This window comes from Argiope bruennichi, chromosome 9, assembly GCF_947563725.1.
Source record: "Argiope bruennichi chromosome 9, qqArgBrue1.1, whole genome shotgun sequence".
NCBI classification, from domain to species: Eukaryota; Metazoa; Arthropoda; class Arachnida; order Araneae; family Araneidae; genus Argiope; species Argiope bruennichi.
This window is the reverse complement of record NC_079159.1, coordinates 36170586-36186650: the sequence shown is the minus strand read 5'-3', so window position 1 is coordinate 36186650 and position 16065 is coordinate 36170586. Positions and strand designations below refer to the sequence as shown.

The window sequence follows — 16065 nt, the reverse complement described above, 5'->3', positions numbered from 1 at the left end:
AATAATGATTTAAAAAATAAATAAAGGTACGAAAAGTTAATTAAATCCTTAGAAAGCACAAAACCATCGAAAGAAACTGTAATTTAAATTTTTGCCTCACAAAATGCAAGCACCAATCTGAGATAAGCCATAACAGAGCATAATAACAAAAAAGAAAAAAAAATATTCTTTTTTTTTCATTTCTTTCCAGGAATTCCAGCATTTTTAAAGACGTAACAACTAAAAGATATTTTATCCACTTTTGTCTTTCTTTCCATAGAAAATTTTCTCTCCTAGTACATTAAAATTTTTTCGCTTCGGTGAATATTCGAATAACAACTACTAAGCGAATACTTAAAATTAATGAAGGAAGTCTTCCTTTTTTTTTTTTAAATCTCATACTAATAAATTCAAAGAAAAAGAATCTTAATACTTATTTTTGTGTTAAGTAGCGTGTGTAATGGTTGATCATTTCTTTCGTAAAACATTTAATATTTAATAAGCTTTGAAGATGTCATTAAGTAAATTATCATAAGAAAAAATATTCATTTGCAGAAAAGTGCGAGTCTTCTTTGAATAACATTAGAAAACAGCCTTTTTGAATCGTTTTAGCTACACTGAAGTTTTGCCTCTCAAAACCTTAATCTGAGATAATTATTTCTTAGAAAAAAATCCCTTTATTGTTATTGTTTATGAGTTTGTAACAAAATTTAAGAAATTAACGATTCATTTGCAATAGTTATTTATAAAAAAATAAGAGTTTAAAAGACTGTCTGAAGACACAAATTATTTTCCGGGTACCATCAAAGAACTAAAAGTAATTTTAATTATTTGAAAAACTAAAGGACATCAATTGGAAATTAGGACTTGCATTAAACACTAAGCACCTATTCAGTATAATAACATAGGGAGATTCAGAAAAATCTAATTAATAATTCGTAAAGAAGTCAGGTTATACGCAGTCTACAAAAGAATATATAGTCGAAAATGACCACTGTTGGAGTCGCTGTGATAACAAAATACAAAAATTAAGGGAAACTAAATGATGTAGGACCACCTTTTACTGACGAATACCTACCGAACTAAAACTCTTGGAATATCTTCTCCAAGAATTGTTGACAAGTTGTCCCATCATGCCGTGTTGGCAATACGTAATATGAGGCGAGAGAATAATCTTTTACAATCCGATCCCAAACTTGTATATTAAAATGTTGCTTGCTTTGTCCTTGTCACGTTATTATATACCCATAAAACCTGACTATTCACAATGATTGCATTGTATCTTAAAAATACAGTTTTATTCTTAAGAAATACAAAGCCCGGAAATAGACCAGCGCTATGGCTTGTTGCTTTGCCATCACAGCACCTATGCTTATATATATATATATATATTTTATTCCTAATTGAACAATTGTTCTTAGTCGGCCTGTATTTGTCAATTTCATCAGATTTATGTATTTAAAATATCTGCATATAAATTGATTTACTTACCCTTTGGTGGATTTATGGGGATTCCTGAACGATAAAGATTCTCCTCGTTCCACCAATCCCTGTTCCGACGCACGGTCCGCACAGACATGACAACCAGCAGCGTACAGAAAACTCCCAAAAGAATTTTCTTCCTGGTAAATTTGTCCTGCATTCTGTATAGCTGATCGAAGCCTAAAGCAATGAGTAGGCAGAACCCCATGCTGGGTATGTACAGTACACGCTCGGCCACTACGAATCCTACATAGAAAAATAAGTTCGTGGCCGGCACAAAGGGAAAGACCAACAAACTTGTGGCCATTATCACAGCGTCCATGTGGTTGTGCTGGCCACTGTAGCAGTAGTAATCTGTACTGGGCACCGATGATGATCTGCACTGTACTGATGGGTTTCCATTGGCAACATTGTTGGATGCCCTGTTTTGCCCATTACCTAGTAAGAGGTTATTATTATCCATGACGCAAGAAGAAGGTTTGTAGCTGCTCCTGAAGTACTGCCTTCCGAATTGCAATCTGGGATTCCAGGAGCAGCTAGAACAATTGCATGAGCCATGATTACCTGATAGAGCACTCGATCTTTGCGATGACAGTGAACGTAAGATCATCACAAGGAAGTACAAACAGCATGCGTAGAAGCAAGCGCTGAATATATTCCTTGTGTCCCAGGGCTTTTTGATAAGTGGTATGGCTTCCATGGACCAGTCGAAGCTCAGCCATCGGGGGCATAGAAGCAGCCAGAAGTTGAAGGCAGGCAAGTAGAAGAAAGTGAGAGCCCTCGTCAACATGCATGCATTATCTGAAGCTGGATTATCAGCTGGGGCAAAATCTGGGGCTTTGCTACCCATGAGATGGAAGCGACCGAGAATCAATCCAATTGCAGCAAGAATCAAATGAAACAGACCTTCTCGAAGAGCACCATATTTTTTCTGCAAATAAGAAATAACGTAGATAAAAATTATCTCCTTTTTTAATGAAATGCAAAGAAATTAGATGTGTGTGTTATTCATTGCTTAAAATTAAGAAATGATGAAACCCTTCTACAAATTAATTATTATCTCTATTACAAATCCTTAAAAATAATGCATATTATGAATCAATCCAGAAAAAAATAAAATTGAGTATAAAACGAGATTAGTCAAAGTTAATATAATATAAAATGATACGAGATGCGTCAATATTATAAATGGTGAAATCATTCAATAACTTCGTTTCTAAAATTAAATTTTTATAGCTTAACATGAATCATCAAAAATCAAGTTACTTCAAACAAATGCTAATCAAGGTGTATCTAAGAATTTAACATTCACATATTTATATTATGTAAATAATATCTAACCCGTAACTGGAGACGGAAATCAAAATGAACCCGCGTTATTAATTAGCTCTGATTAACACGTGGTATTTTGTCCTTGAATACAATCATCTCCTCGGTATCTTCAAGCTGTTCTTTCAACAATATGTTGACGAAAGTCTAAGTATAACCAAGTTATTCTTCCTGAAAGTTTTTGTTGTTATTTATGGAGTCATTGACCCCATGTCTTTGAAACTACTTTTAATTTGAATAATGCAAAAAGAATAAAGTAATATTCTTAAAATAATATTTTAAAATATTGTATTCTTCATTTTTGTTTGTTAAATTCTAACAGTTATTAACATAAGTATCATTCCGTAATATCTAAACGAAGTAAATACACATTAAAAGATTGTTTAAGTTTTTCTTATAACATTTCCCAATAATTTATATTTATAACATTTAACATTTTTAATATTTTGGCAACTAAATGATTTGTAGAATGTATTGCGCTTTCAGAATAAATTCCAATTCCTTTGCAAAAGACAAAAAAGAAAAATAACAATGGAGTCAATTTGACTCCACGTTTCTGACTGTGTGAGAAAATTCATGTCTCCAGTTACGGTTAACTAAATTATTTTCAAAATATTCATTTATCATTTCTTATCTTTCTTTTCTTTGATTCATTTCATCTTCATTTTGTTTTCAACACAATATTTTAACTATCCAGCTGTTACTTATCACGCGTTTTGAACTTTGAAAAGTGGAAAGCTGAAAGAAATTCTTGCTCAAACAAAGATATATATTTATTTTCAAAAATTGACTACATGTAATTTTGTTCTGACTCATTTTCCAGGCAGTTTATCATAACCTTATTAGCGAAGCTACATTAGATTATCTTAAGATTAACTCACTAATTTGTTTCTGTGTCATTTCACCGCGTCTTCGGGATAGAAGAATTATTAATTAAAAAACCTTCCCTCCTTCATTTATGAAGAACATTATTTTAAAATCCATTTAGAACGGATAAAAAGTATCCTTTGGCTCCATAAATCAAGAAACTGTCACATAAATCTTTATTGATAACGACAATAATATACAGAGAGGATATTAACTGTGGACAAGAAAGGTATGATATGCAGATGATCTCTTATTTATTTTTTTTTACTGAACATAATTTCACCTTTCAAACTCCGGTAATGATAAAAGGTTGCACCACCCCCAACCTCGCTGGAAAGAATATCACCTGCACACCCCTACGTAATTGTGACAGGGCGTTTAATGAGAGAAAACTCCACCCTCATGTATAAATATATGGAAGAATATCCGAAAATGTAGGGGTGACGCTACAAGACGCATTAATAATAGCCGCTCGAAGAAGAAGGATCCAATTTCCGTTCGGCGAGTGCCATTAAAGTCTCTTAATTTAATGGAAATTAGGACTTCGATTAATGGGCACCGTGTCTGTGACGTATTATATGCGCGTGTGGCGTAGAAGTGAATGGCTTGTCAGCGGTTTTAAAGTAAGTGTGCTTGCTCGGCAAACTTTCTCTGCCCAGCTGCATTATTGGGATCCCATTAAAAATAGTTGCTCCGACGGTTTTGTTTTAATTAGCACTCTTTTGAGAGATTAAATTGCATTTCGGGAACTGGACTGTGTAGTATCATTTATCAAAGTGGTTTCAAATTAGAATTTTGTGTTTAGAATTTCAGTGAATTGTGTCCAAAATAATTGTCTCGCTCTTTGAAAAGTTTCCTTAAACATCTTTAGTATTCTTTTCTGTATGTATTAAATATATTTCTTAAATGCAATTTTCATATCGAATTAAAATAAACAACTGCATATTAATATACAGGGTGTTCATTAATTATTGTCGGGGTTTCCGTACCTCATAACTTTCGAACAAAAAATATTACGCAAAAACCGATTACGTATTCGTAAATTACAACTCAAAGAATTTTATTAATGATATTAAAGTGTAAAGCTTGCACAATTTGCACTTTGTAGGCATTCAGTTGAAGGCGATTATGTATTCGTAAATTACAACTCACAGAATTTTATTAATGATATTAAAGTGTAAAGCTTGCACAATTTGCACTTTGTAGGCATTCAGTTGAAGGCGATTATGTATTCGTAAATTACAACTCACAGAATTTTATTAATGATATTAAAGTGTAAAGCTTGCACAATTTGCACTTTGTAGGCATTCAGTTGAAGGCGATTATGTATTCGTAAATTACAACTCAAAGAATTATGAATACGTAAATTACAACTCAAAGAATTATATATTCGTAAATTACAACTCAAAGAATTATGAATACGTAAATTACAACTCAAAGAATTATGAATACGTAAATTACAACTCAAAGAATTATATATTCGTAAATTACAACTCAAAGAATTATGAATACGTAAATTACAACTCAAAGAATTATGTATTCGTAAAGTACAACTCAAAGAATCGCCTTCAGCTGAATACCTACAAAGTGCAAATTGTGCAAGCTTTACACTTTAATATCATCAATAAAATTCTTTGAGTTGTAATTTACGAATACGTAATCGGTTTTTGCGTAATATTTTTTATTCGAAAGTTATGCGGTACGGAAACCCCGATAATAATTAATGAACACCCTGTACTATAATACTAATCGAAATATTTGTTTTATAGAATTGAGACTAGAAGCACAATGATCGCAAATTAATATAAAACTCGCAAGATTTGTTTCATAGTTTTGAGATTACAAGCTCAAAGATGGCAAATTAATATACAACTCGAAAGATTTATTTCATAGAATTAAACTACAAGCACAATGGTAAAAGATTTACATCATTAAATCTACAATTTTTATTATGAAATAAAGGATTAAAAATATAAGATTTATTGGGAGTGAATTTTCAATTAATGGTTTTTATGTCTGTAATACAAACCCTATTTTCATAAAAACTTTTGCACTAATACTATCTTATGTATTAGTAATATTTTTAATATATATATAAATATTAATTATATATATTATAGACATATTTAAACTATGAAATATTATGTGCGTTATTAATATTAGAATAATATGTTAACATGTTATTCTAACAATATCTGAAATAACCATATTTCGAAATTACTAAAAATTATCTTGTTTTTGGAAAGAATCGGCCATTAATATTTCGAAAAATATCTTTCCGTGTAGTATAGATACCAAATTGTGTGTACAATAACAGGAAATTCTTTAAAATTTAATTTACGCTTATAAGAAAATGATCTGAAAAGAATATATTCAGTAATCACGTGCTTTTCTTCCTACGTTAAAGGCTGAGGATGTCTAATTCTCCTGATTAAATCCACAGTTTCATAAGAAAACAGTAAGTAAAAATTATATTTCCATGAAAAATAACTCGCATTTAAAAGACGGATTAACTAAATAGATATTTTTCCTATGGAGATAATGGAATTATGATGTTATTGAAATTGACTGTATAGTATATTTCATTTCCTCATAAATAAAAAAAATGTAAGAAAATTAAACTAACTGGACTTTTATGTTTATCTCAATCTGACACTTAAAAAGATTTTGTCGACTGAATCATAAACATTAAGTTACGCATCAGAAATTTAAATGAAACTAAACAGAATCAATATTCTTGGCGAGACATTTGGTCAGTAATAAGGCTAATAGCGTCTAAATGCAAATCAAATTCACAAACTTCTAAAACATATTCAGTTATATATATATTGTTGTTTCTTGTTATAGAATTATTGTTATCGGTTGTGCAAAGTTAACACAGCTTTTAAAAAAAAGCCAAAAACAGCTTCCTCAATATGCAATAATGAAATATTTATCTTTCTGCCACTTTTGGTTTTAAAAAGAGTTGCATGAAATGAAACAAATTGGGCCTTTAATGTATATTCTAAATTAATTGTACTTAGAAAATTACTGTGCGTTTTCAAGCTGACTGTAAATAAAAAGATTCGATACATATTCAGGTTGATTGATGCTTAAAGCTACAAGCATCTATCACAACCATGATTGGCATAATTTTTTTTTATTTGTTTTAGATGGTATCCGATTTCGATATGAAGCCAAAGGTACAAAATTTTTTTTAGGTCTTTGTTCTACACGATGCCATAAATTTATTGCCGGCTTATCACTACAATGCATGCGGTCTAATGCGGCACCCCTACATTCTCTCTCCAATGTCTGGAGATAGGAGACAAGCATCTCTTGCCTCTAGATAACAGCAATTGATTTTAAGGAAACAGAGGGAATTCCATGAAAATCAGATAATTGCGTTATAACAAAAGAGCTCAAAGACAGAGAATATTTATCACTAATTTTAAAAACCGAATTACCGAAATATTAACTGCATTATATCTTTAAGAAGTTATAGTCACGTTTCTCGTGTCTTTTTTCCGCACAGCAATAATGAGTTAGTATTTACTAGTGAACAGAAATTACTGAAGGAACAAGTGAACAAAAATTACTGAATGAACTGAAAGAACTTACCTGATTAAAGATGACCAGGAAATCCTTTGGGTGTAAACGATGTACCACAAACAGATCATACACAGCGCATACCACGAGTACGGTCACGCCATGTTCCTTAGTAAGCATGGATGCAGCAGACATTGCAACAGAGGCATAAAGAAATACCTTTTTATCCCTGTATTTACAGTATCTCATGTAAGATAGCAAAGCGAACAAGAAAAACAGACAAGCTCCTACATCTGCCCTGCCCACAATCCCGGCAATCGCTTCAGTGTGGATGGGGTGCGCAGCAAAGAGAAGCCCTGCTACTAAAGTGGGCAAGGGATTGTGGCAGAAGATTGCAGAAGCAAAGTGGGTGAATAGGGCTGAGACGAGGGTGTGGAGGACTACATTGAAGAAGTGGTAGCCCCAAGGGTCGAAGCCTCCCAGGGCATAGTTCAGGCGGAAGGTGAGAACGCATAGAGGACGATAAGACTTGTGGGAACCGCTGTGAGTAAGTGGGGTGCCCCAGAAGTCGTTGAAGAAGAGCTGGCCAATGGGGGTGCTTGGTAGGAGGTCTTGGTTTGTCTTGATGGCGCGGCTGAAAAGAAACAGAAAAGATTATGATTCCCGAGGAAGTAACATTTGTTAAATATTATCATCATTATCATTTCTATACTGCATACATTAAACAAATTAACTTGTTAATTGTTTCGACCTCTTCGGAAAATAAGTATCTAGATTGTCATATTATATAAATATAATAACTGTCATTGTATAAATTCGTCATAACGCATAATTTTGTACTTTTTCCATGACGAGCATACTCGACAAAAACAGTTAACAGGTTAAAAATATTCGTTTGGATTTTTATACAAGCATTAAAATTTAAAATATATATAATTTGAATCTGTATTATAATTTAAGATCTTTTAGTTTTTTTCTTAAGATTTAAATGTTAAAATATTTTTTAAATTTCCTTTTAACTAAGAAAAATTAAGAATATAAAGCTAAAAAGTCATAAAACAACTCTATTTCGCAAAATTTTGTGCACCATACATAGCATTTTGTAATGGTTAGTGTAACAAAATATAAATTTTAATTTATTCAAGCATTAAAAATATAAATATTATTAATATGCAAAGGTTTAGCTGCTATTAAAAAAAATGAGTACTGACTATATCGGTCTGATGATAAACAACTATTGCCTAACAAATATTATACATTTCATCAATTATCATTTTATTATTTAATGCAAAGTAAAAATGCACTATTGATTACTTTTGTTTTTAAATATTTAATACAAAGTGAAACTGCACTATTGATTCCTTTTGTTTTTAAATATTTAATACAAAGTGAAAATGCACTATTGATTACTTTTGTTTTTAAATATTTAATACAAAGTAAAAATGCACTATTGATTACTTTTGTTTTTAAATATTTAATACAAAGTGAAAATGCACTATTGATTACTTTTGTTTTTAAATATTTAATACAAAGTAAAAATGCACTATTGATTATTTTTATTTTTAAATTGTTATTCAATACTAAGTAAAAATGCACTATTAATTACTTTTGTTTTTAATTTCTTATTTTAATTAATAACTTTATTAATATTTCTGAAAACTTTACAAATACAAAGGTACTAAGGATATACAATAAATTAATGAAAAATTTATTGAATAAAATTCGTAATGAATATTTATCTCACCGCTTGAACAGACTACAATTCTAGATATTTTTTAGACAAATTAAGGATGTTTTTACTAAAAATTTTAATTTCAGTGAATTCAACAGAATTGACATAACTTTTTAAAGGCATTCACTATAAATGTTAGAAATATAATTTAACATAAGCATAAATGCAGACCCGGTCTAAGATCAATGCATTCAACATTGTTGAAGACTCTACTATTGAGACGCCACAATCGGTGAAAAGCAATGAGATACAACGAAGACGCATTTCAAAAGGTATCACTCTCCTAAACAAAGGACATATTCACCACCAGAATGGGAATTAATACAATAGAACTGTTTCAATGGGAACCGTATGCTGTTTCAGATCCAAACGAACTGAACCATCGATATTTCATTAGAAGAGTCAAGTATCAATCAATTAAGAATTTTTCTCATAATGATGCTGCCTCGAATACATTCCTTTTCAGAATGGAGTCCTTTCATCTACGCCCAACTCTCATTAAAATATTTCTCCGATACCGAATCGCACTGCGAGACGTTTCTTTTCATTCCAGGAAACTCCTTTTCGTCTCTCTGCAGGGGAGGCAAGTGGTTGGCTTTAGTAGGGAGGAGAGGAACGCAAAAATTTGCTTTCTCGACTCCGTAGACTTTAATTAACGTGAGAATATGAATAGATGAAAATTTTCTAAATTATGATCCTCTTTTGTGATGAGATGGTGAATTGGCAAGGGTTTGGAGAAATAGAGTGCATCTAATTATTTTATTCCATATAATATGAATCAAATACACCATCGAAAAAAGAAAAAAGGGTTTGTGTTTATAGGAAAGGCATAGCTGGGAGAAAATAATCTGATGCGCAGACAGCTTTATAGCGTTTAATTGACACTTTTGCCAGAAGTTCGCGTAGTATAAATTTTGGAAATAGGATGTATTGAATTTTATTATGTTTGACTTGAAAAGGTATTGTACCTCAAGATGATATTTCAGATAAAAATATATATACGTTATTAATGTTGAAACGAAAGCTGAAAAGTTGAAACGAAATGCATATTTAATGAGATTAATGCAAATACTAAAGACAGTTTCAATAATTCAGATAGATTGAAAATTTCCTAAATTATGATCCTCTTTTGTGATGAGTTGGTGAATTGGCAAGGGTTTGGGGAAATATATAGAGTATATCTACATATTTCATTTCATGTAATATTAACTAAAGATGTCGTCGAGATTAGAAAAAATGGATGTGTTTATAGAAAAGGATTAGCTGGGAGAAAATAATCTGGTGCTCAGGCAGCTTTATAGCGTTGTTAATTGACACTTTTGTCAGAAGTTCGTATAGTATAAATTTTGGAAATAGGATGTATTAAATTTTATTATGTTTGACTTGAAAAGGTATTGTACCTCAAGATGATATTTTGGATAAAAAGATTGTTAAGATTGTAAAATTTGAAATTAAATGCAGATTTAATAATATTAATGGAAATTACCAGAGAAACTAAGTTTCGTTCGGCAGGTTTTTTTTTTTTTTTTTTTTTTTTTTTTTTGCAAAATCGTGTGTTTTTCAGAGAAAATATTTAGATACGAATCATATACAGATTAATACTGATTACATATGAATATTTTTTAACCTTACTTACATATAAACTTGTCACATATATATATATATATATATATATATATATATATATATATATAATTATGAATGCACTTACTTTAATTAGTTTAACATGCTATTCGAATTGGTTAACAATAATAGCATGAGCCAAACGTATTCACATTCAGATAATGTCATAAAGCGCCATCTCACAAAATTTTATGATACCGGTAAGTTATCATCCTATGGAAACAATGCAAGTGCCACAAAAATTTACGAGATGGCGCTATATGACATTGTCAGGCATGAGAGCAGATAGAAAATGGCTCTAATAGTTATAAAAAAATGTTTTTTCTTTGTGTGTGTGTGTGTGAGTAAAATCGCATTTCTTCAGAAAAAACACCTATATATATATATATATATATATATATATATATATATATATATATATATATATATATATATATATATATATATATATATATATATATATATATATATATATATATATATATATATATATATATATATATATAATTGATCCAAATCATTAGAACCGTTTTTGAGATATATGTGTGTGGTGAAAGCTTATAAGCCAGTTAACAACTACGCTATCCGAGCAATTGCTTTTGTATCATGGTCATGTTACTGGACTGCGAACCACAAGGTCCCAGGTTCTATCCTCACTCATACCATTCCGCAACATATGAAATCAATTTATGCATGTTATAAGGTTTGAGCAAAATCTTATCTAAATATAAAATTGATCCAAATCATTAGAGCCGTTTCTGAGGCACACGAAATAAATTTATATACATACGAGAAATGCTCGTTTAAATTGATAAGATAATAAGAAAACAGTTTCTAGAATTTAGACAGAAGACAAACACAATAGATATAATATAACTAAATATTGATTTTTAAAAAAAATGTCAGATATATACATAAAACTAGACAGACGAAACGGAGAAATAAACTTATTAAAATGATATAGGTGTGAACGAAGAAAAATCGGAACAAACCTGGTGAGAAAATCGCAGAAATCGTGCCGGATTTAGATGGAGAGAGCATGGATAACAGAAAAGATATCATAAAAACTTAAAAGTAGAAAATTTTCGGAATTCATATAAAGAAATCTTAAAAACAGAACAGATTTAATGAAGTTTATTAGTGAAATTTTCTTAGTTTCCGAAAGAGAAACATGCCATAATAACACGAATAGTAATACATTAGAATTTTCAAATAACGTGGATAGTTACACAATTTTCCGAAGCAATCCTCCGCATGTCTTAAACATTTCCCCCTTAAAATATTTGCGTAACTCATTTGCAAATGCATGGAGACAGTGAACGCAAATTAGCTGTGTAATTTAATAAAGTTAATTTGGTACACTTCTGGCTTTTAAGAAGGTCTACTCTCCATTAGATCCACATCATGAGTACTAATTAAATACTTTCTTTAAAGCTGCTTTATTAATTCTTTCTTTGAAGCTGCTGGCTTTAATTACATTCATGCTAGGAATGTCGTTCTAAAAGGTTGTCTTAACTCGTTTGTGTTGAGCAAATTATTCTTATATTTTAATCGCGTATTAGAAAAAGTCAACAGAAAATATGTAACTGTCTATCAGTAATGTATTTTTTAAGATAGTAAATATTTGTGGTGATGATATATCACATTCACAATTAGTTTTAAAGAATTTATTGCTCTGTTTAACAATTGCTACTGTAAACGCTTTAAACATAATTTATATTTACTAATTTCAATTCAGCGGAAATAACAATCTATCACAAACATAAAGCAAGACATTCAGAGATAGCATGCATATATATTGGCTAACAGTTAAAAAAATTGCGCAATATTTTGCAAAACTTACATTTTTACTTACATGAAATATAGAGAAAGTAACATAATAGTTAAAATACGATTAAGATAATTCCAATAATGATATTTATGCTACGATATTTTAATGAATATTTCCACGTTTCAGACGTTTCACGTTGTGTTCAAAAGCATGTTTTTCAGAATCATGTTTGTGTGCGAATACGATAACTCGGAAACGTTCTAAGATAGGCAAGTAACTTCAGACCAAATTTGTAGATTTCTGTCACATTTTGAACAAAAACCATTCTGAGAAAGTTTCTATCTGGTTGTTTAAATACAAGCAAACTCGATAAATTCATAACGTAAAAGAGCTAGGTCGATACAATATTAATTCACAGGTTAAGTATCTAAAATGTATATTTGAGTCCAAATTTGAACAAAATCTGACATGCAGTTGGCCGTCTGTCAATCTGTCTTTCGCATGTATATAAATGCAATAATTCATAAAAGGAGTGACTTAAATCAATGAAAATCGATGTGTAATCTTGTGACTTCAAATTAGTTCAAGTTAGTTGTGACTTCAAATTAGTTCAAGTTAGTTGTGACTTCAAATTAGTTCAAGTTAGTTGTGACTTCAAATTAGTTCAAGTTAGTTGTGACTTCAAATTAGTTCAAGTTAGTTGTGATTCAAGTTCGTCGCATCACATTTTGGCTATAATCGGTAGGAGAAAAAAAGCGTCCAAAACACATACTCGCACTAGATGATCATAAAAGTATTAAATTCACGAAAGAAAACTATGTTTCACGAGTGCTGTTAGCTAATGCCATGTCACGTATTTCCAATATTCACAACTTTATGCAGGGAAGAGGGGGGGGGGGATTTTTATTGGAGAACGTTCTAGGGAGACCTCTCTCAACTAGTATGAATCAATACATATATAAATTTCAAACAAAGAACGAACTTTTTCTAAATTTCTATTTTTAATGAAGACTAGTAAATTTATCTAATCATTATATAAGAAAATAAAAATGAAATCTAATGCTATAATTAATTTTAATGCAGTATCCTTTAATCTTAAAATGAATCGCGCATAATATTACTTTTAAAAAATTATCAAAACTTTTATTTTAATGAAGCATTTTTTCACTTATATTAATCTTCTCACTCTATATTAATACATGTCTTCAAAATTTTTAATAAATAAATAAAATAAACATGCCACAATCGAGAAGTCATATGACATATTTATTCATCTGAACCAGAGCCTCGAGTTTAGTAGTTTATCCCTTGCTTAACATTCTGTGACAAATTTTGCAGGTGAAGACGGGTGTACCTTATTTAAGAAACATTAATAAGCAGAATCTCATTTCATTCGCGGCATTTACAAATGAATGTTTTGGCCTGACATCCATTTAAGGAAATGACAAATGACGCACTGAGCCAAGAGTTTACTAGGCAAGATTACATGCTTGGAAAAGGTCCGTTATTTATGAGTGCTACGTAAAGTGGAATCAACAATTACCATTGGACTTTTAAAATCTAGAATTAATCGAAAGAGTACTTTAAACGAAATTATTAAATTTAAATTCAATTTCTGGCAGCAACATCGTTTCGTATTAGATAGACTATAACATTTTTTAATATGATACTTTTATTTTATTATTATTAATAATTAGCATATATATATATATAGTATGTGTATGTATGCTTATAATATCGCTAATATGAGTTATTGAAAGAGATAAAAATAAGTAAATTCGATGTAATTCAAAGTCAATGTCTTAAAAGAAATTCAGAGATTATAATATTATGAATAAAATTGGTAAGAAAAAGTAAGTGCCAAATACCAAAAATATTTAATTATGAATGAAATAACATAGAATAAAATGTTAATACAAAGTATGTTAAAATGCATATCACAGTTTCTTTTAAAACGAGCTCGTAAAGATGAGACAAGGAAACAAAATTGTTTTCTACAGGATAACTTTTCAGCTAAAATATCTTAGTTGTCTTATAGAGCGTTGTCTTAAATTTGGATATATTCGATCTAATTGAAAATTTACTTGAAATTTACAATGATATATTGAAACAAAATTCTATCCTACAATAAAAATTTTCTGCGAAAATATCATGGTTTGAATATAGAACGCTGTCTTAAAATTAGATAATTCAGATCGAATTGAAAACTCACTTGAAATTTACAATGAGACAAGAAAGTAAAATTATTTTCTACAATATAACTTTTTTACGATAATATCTTGGTTTTCATATAGAACTCTGTCTTAAAATTATATATATCATATCGAATTGAAAACTCACTTGAAATTTACATTGAGAAAAAGAAACAAAATTGTTTCTTACAATAAAATTTTTCTGCGTAAGTATCTTGGTAGCCATATAGAACGCTATCTCAAAATTGGATAGATCAGATTGAACTGGAAACTTTCTTGAAACTTAAACATTTTACTCGTAAAAGGATTTTAAACTATGTGCATGTAAGTATATTTAAATATACACTCTGTTAAAATGCCGTACTATTTGTAGTAGAAATACGTAATTCTATTTGATTTGTTACGTTTATTTATTTCAACACCATATGCAGACATTTCGTAGAATGTTTCCATTTTCGTAGAATGTTGCAATTAAAGTAACTTACGACTTCACTTTCATCTTCTCTATCTCGTTTCGCAGGATGTTTCAATATGTCCTAGCCATCGAAAGCATAATTAAATCCTTCTGAATCAATATAAGGCACGATTCTATTCCTAGCAGTCAATGCAAAGTGAAAAAAAAAATGCCGACTAATCAAAGAATCCCCCTATTTTAATTATTAAAATAAAAGTAATTGTACTTTCAGTAATTAGATTGGTATCAAAGTTCGATTGACAAGACATGTGTATCAGTAAGGTACAGAGAAATAATAATAGGACGACGGAAGTGGGAGATGGTATAAATTATTTTTCATACACAGGAAGTGAATTCGCATTTCATTCAGTAAGCCTGACAGGCATCTCGACCTTTTTATTTGTAACAATAACTTCCACCGATAAAATATGTTTCTAACTTTTCAAATTAAAATAATCTAATTCTAGAATTTAAGTACAAGTAATTTAGTTGGAGCAACTGCTTTATGTATCGACTAAAAAATAAAAGGGAGAATGACAATAAAAGTTCCTTTTCAGAAATATCCATTGAAACCGTTCAATGTTAAATCCAATATACGCAGTGCATTTACTAGTAAAACATGGTTATGTCCCAAACGGTGTTTCTAATAGTTTATCCTAAAAGGTCTATAAGAAACAAAAAAGCAATCGGCCATTAAGTTTCAATGTACGTCGAGAAAACCATTATCCGGTGAACTAAGACGGAAATTTTGCTGTAGCATGGAGTGACGTACAATTGAATTAAGCAGCTTAATCACTTTAAGCAATCTTATCAGGGAAAACAAAACTGCTGGAGGTAGAAGCTAAAAGACGACAGACACGGTCCCTAAGTACGCTTTAAACTTAATTTGGAAAATCTATTAAAAGGAGACGATCAAAGAGAGCAGACAATAGCAATTCGACCCCGAAATAAATGTCAAGCCATTTATTCTTCCTGTTGTTAGCCTCGGCAGCATTCCGAGCTTGCCCTTAACTACAACTGCAAATATACTACAGCAACTTTCTCTCGACCCATTCATTCGCCAAATAGTTTATCGAATCTGTTTCATCGATCTTCGCTAATAAATGAC

At 30.4% G+C, this 16065-nt stretch overlaps 1 protein-coding gene across 3 annotated transcripts in view; it reads right to left on the bottom strand.

Annotated features, from left to right (window-relative positions):
• LOC129983780 (protein O-mannosyl-transferase TMTC2-like) overlaps window positions 1–16065 on the bottom strand; it is a 490808-nt gene that overhangs the window by 33096 nt on the left and 441647 nt on the right. For 2 of the 3 annotated variants that reach the window (XM_056093409.1, XM_056093408.1), the window contains exons 4-5: window positions 7258–7819; window positions 1471–2392 (exon numbers count right to left, since the gene is read on the bottom strand). In XM_056093409.1, the coding sequence (XP_055949384.1) occupies window positions 1471–2392; window positions 7258–7819 (1484 nt within the window). The remainder of the gene's footprint in view (window positions 1–1470; window positions 2393–7257; window positions 7820–16065) is intronic. The other variant, XM_056093410.1, reaches the window with a different exon arrangement.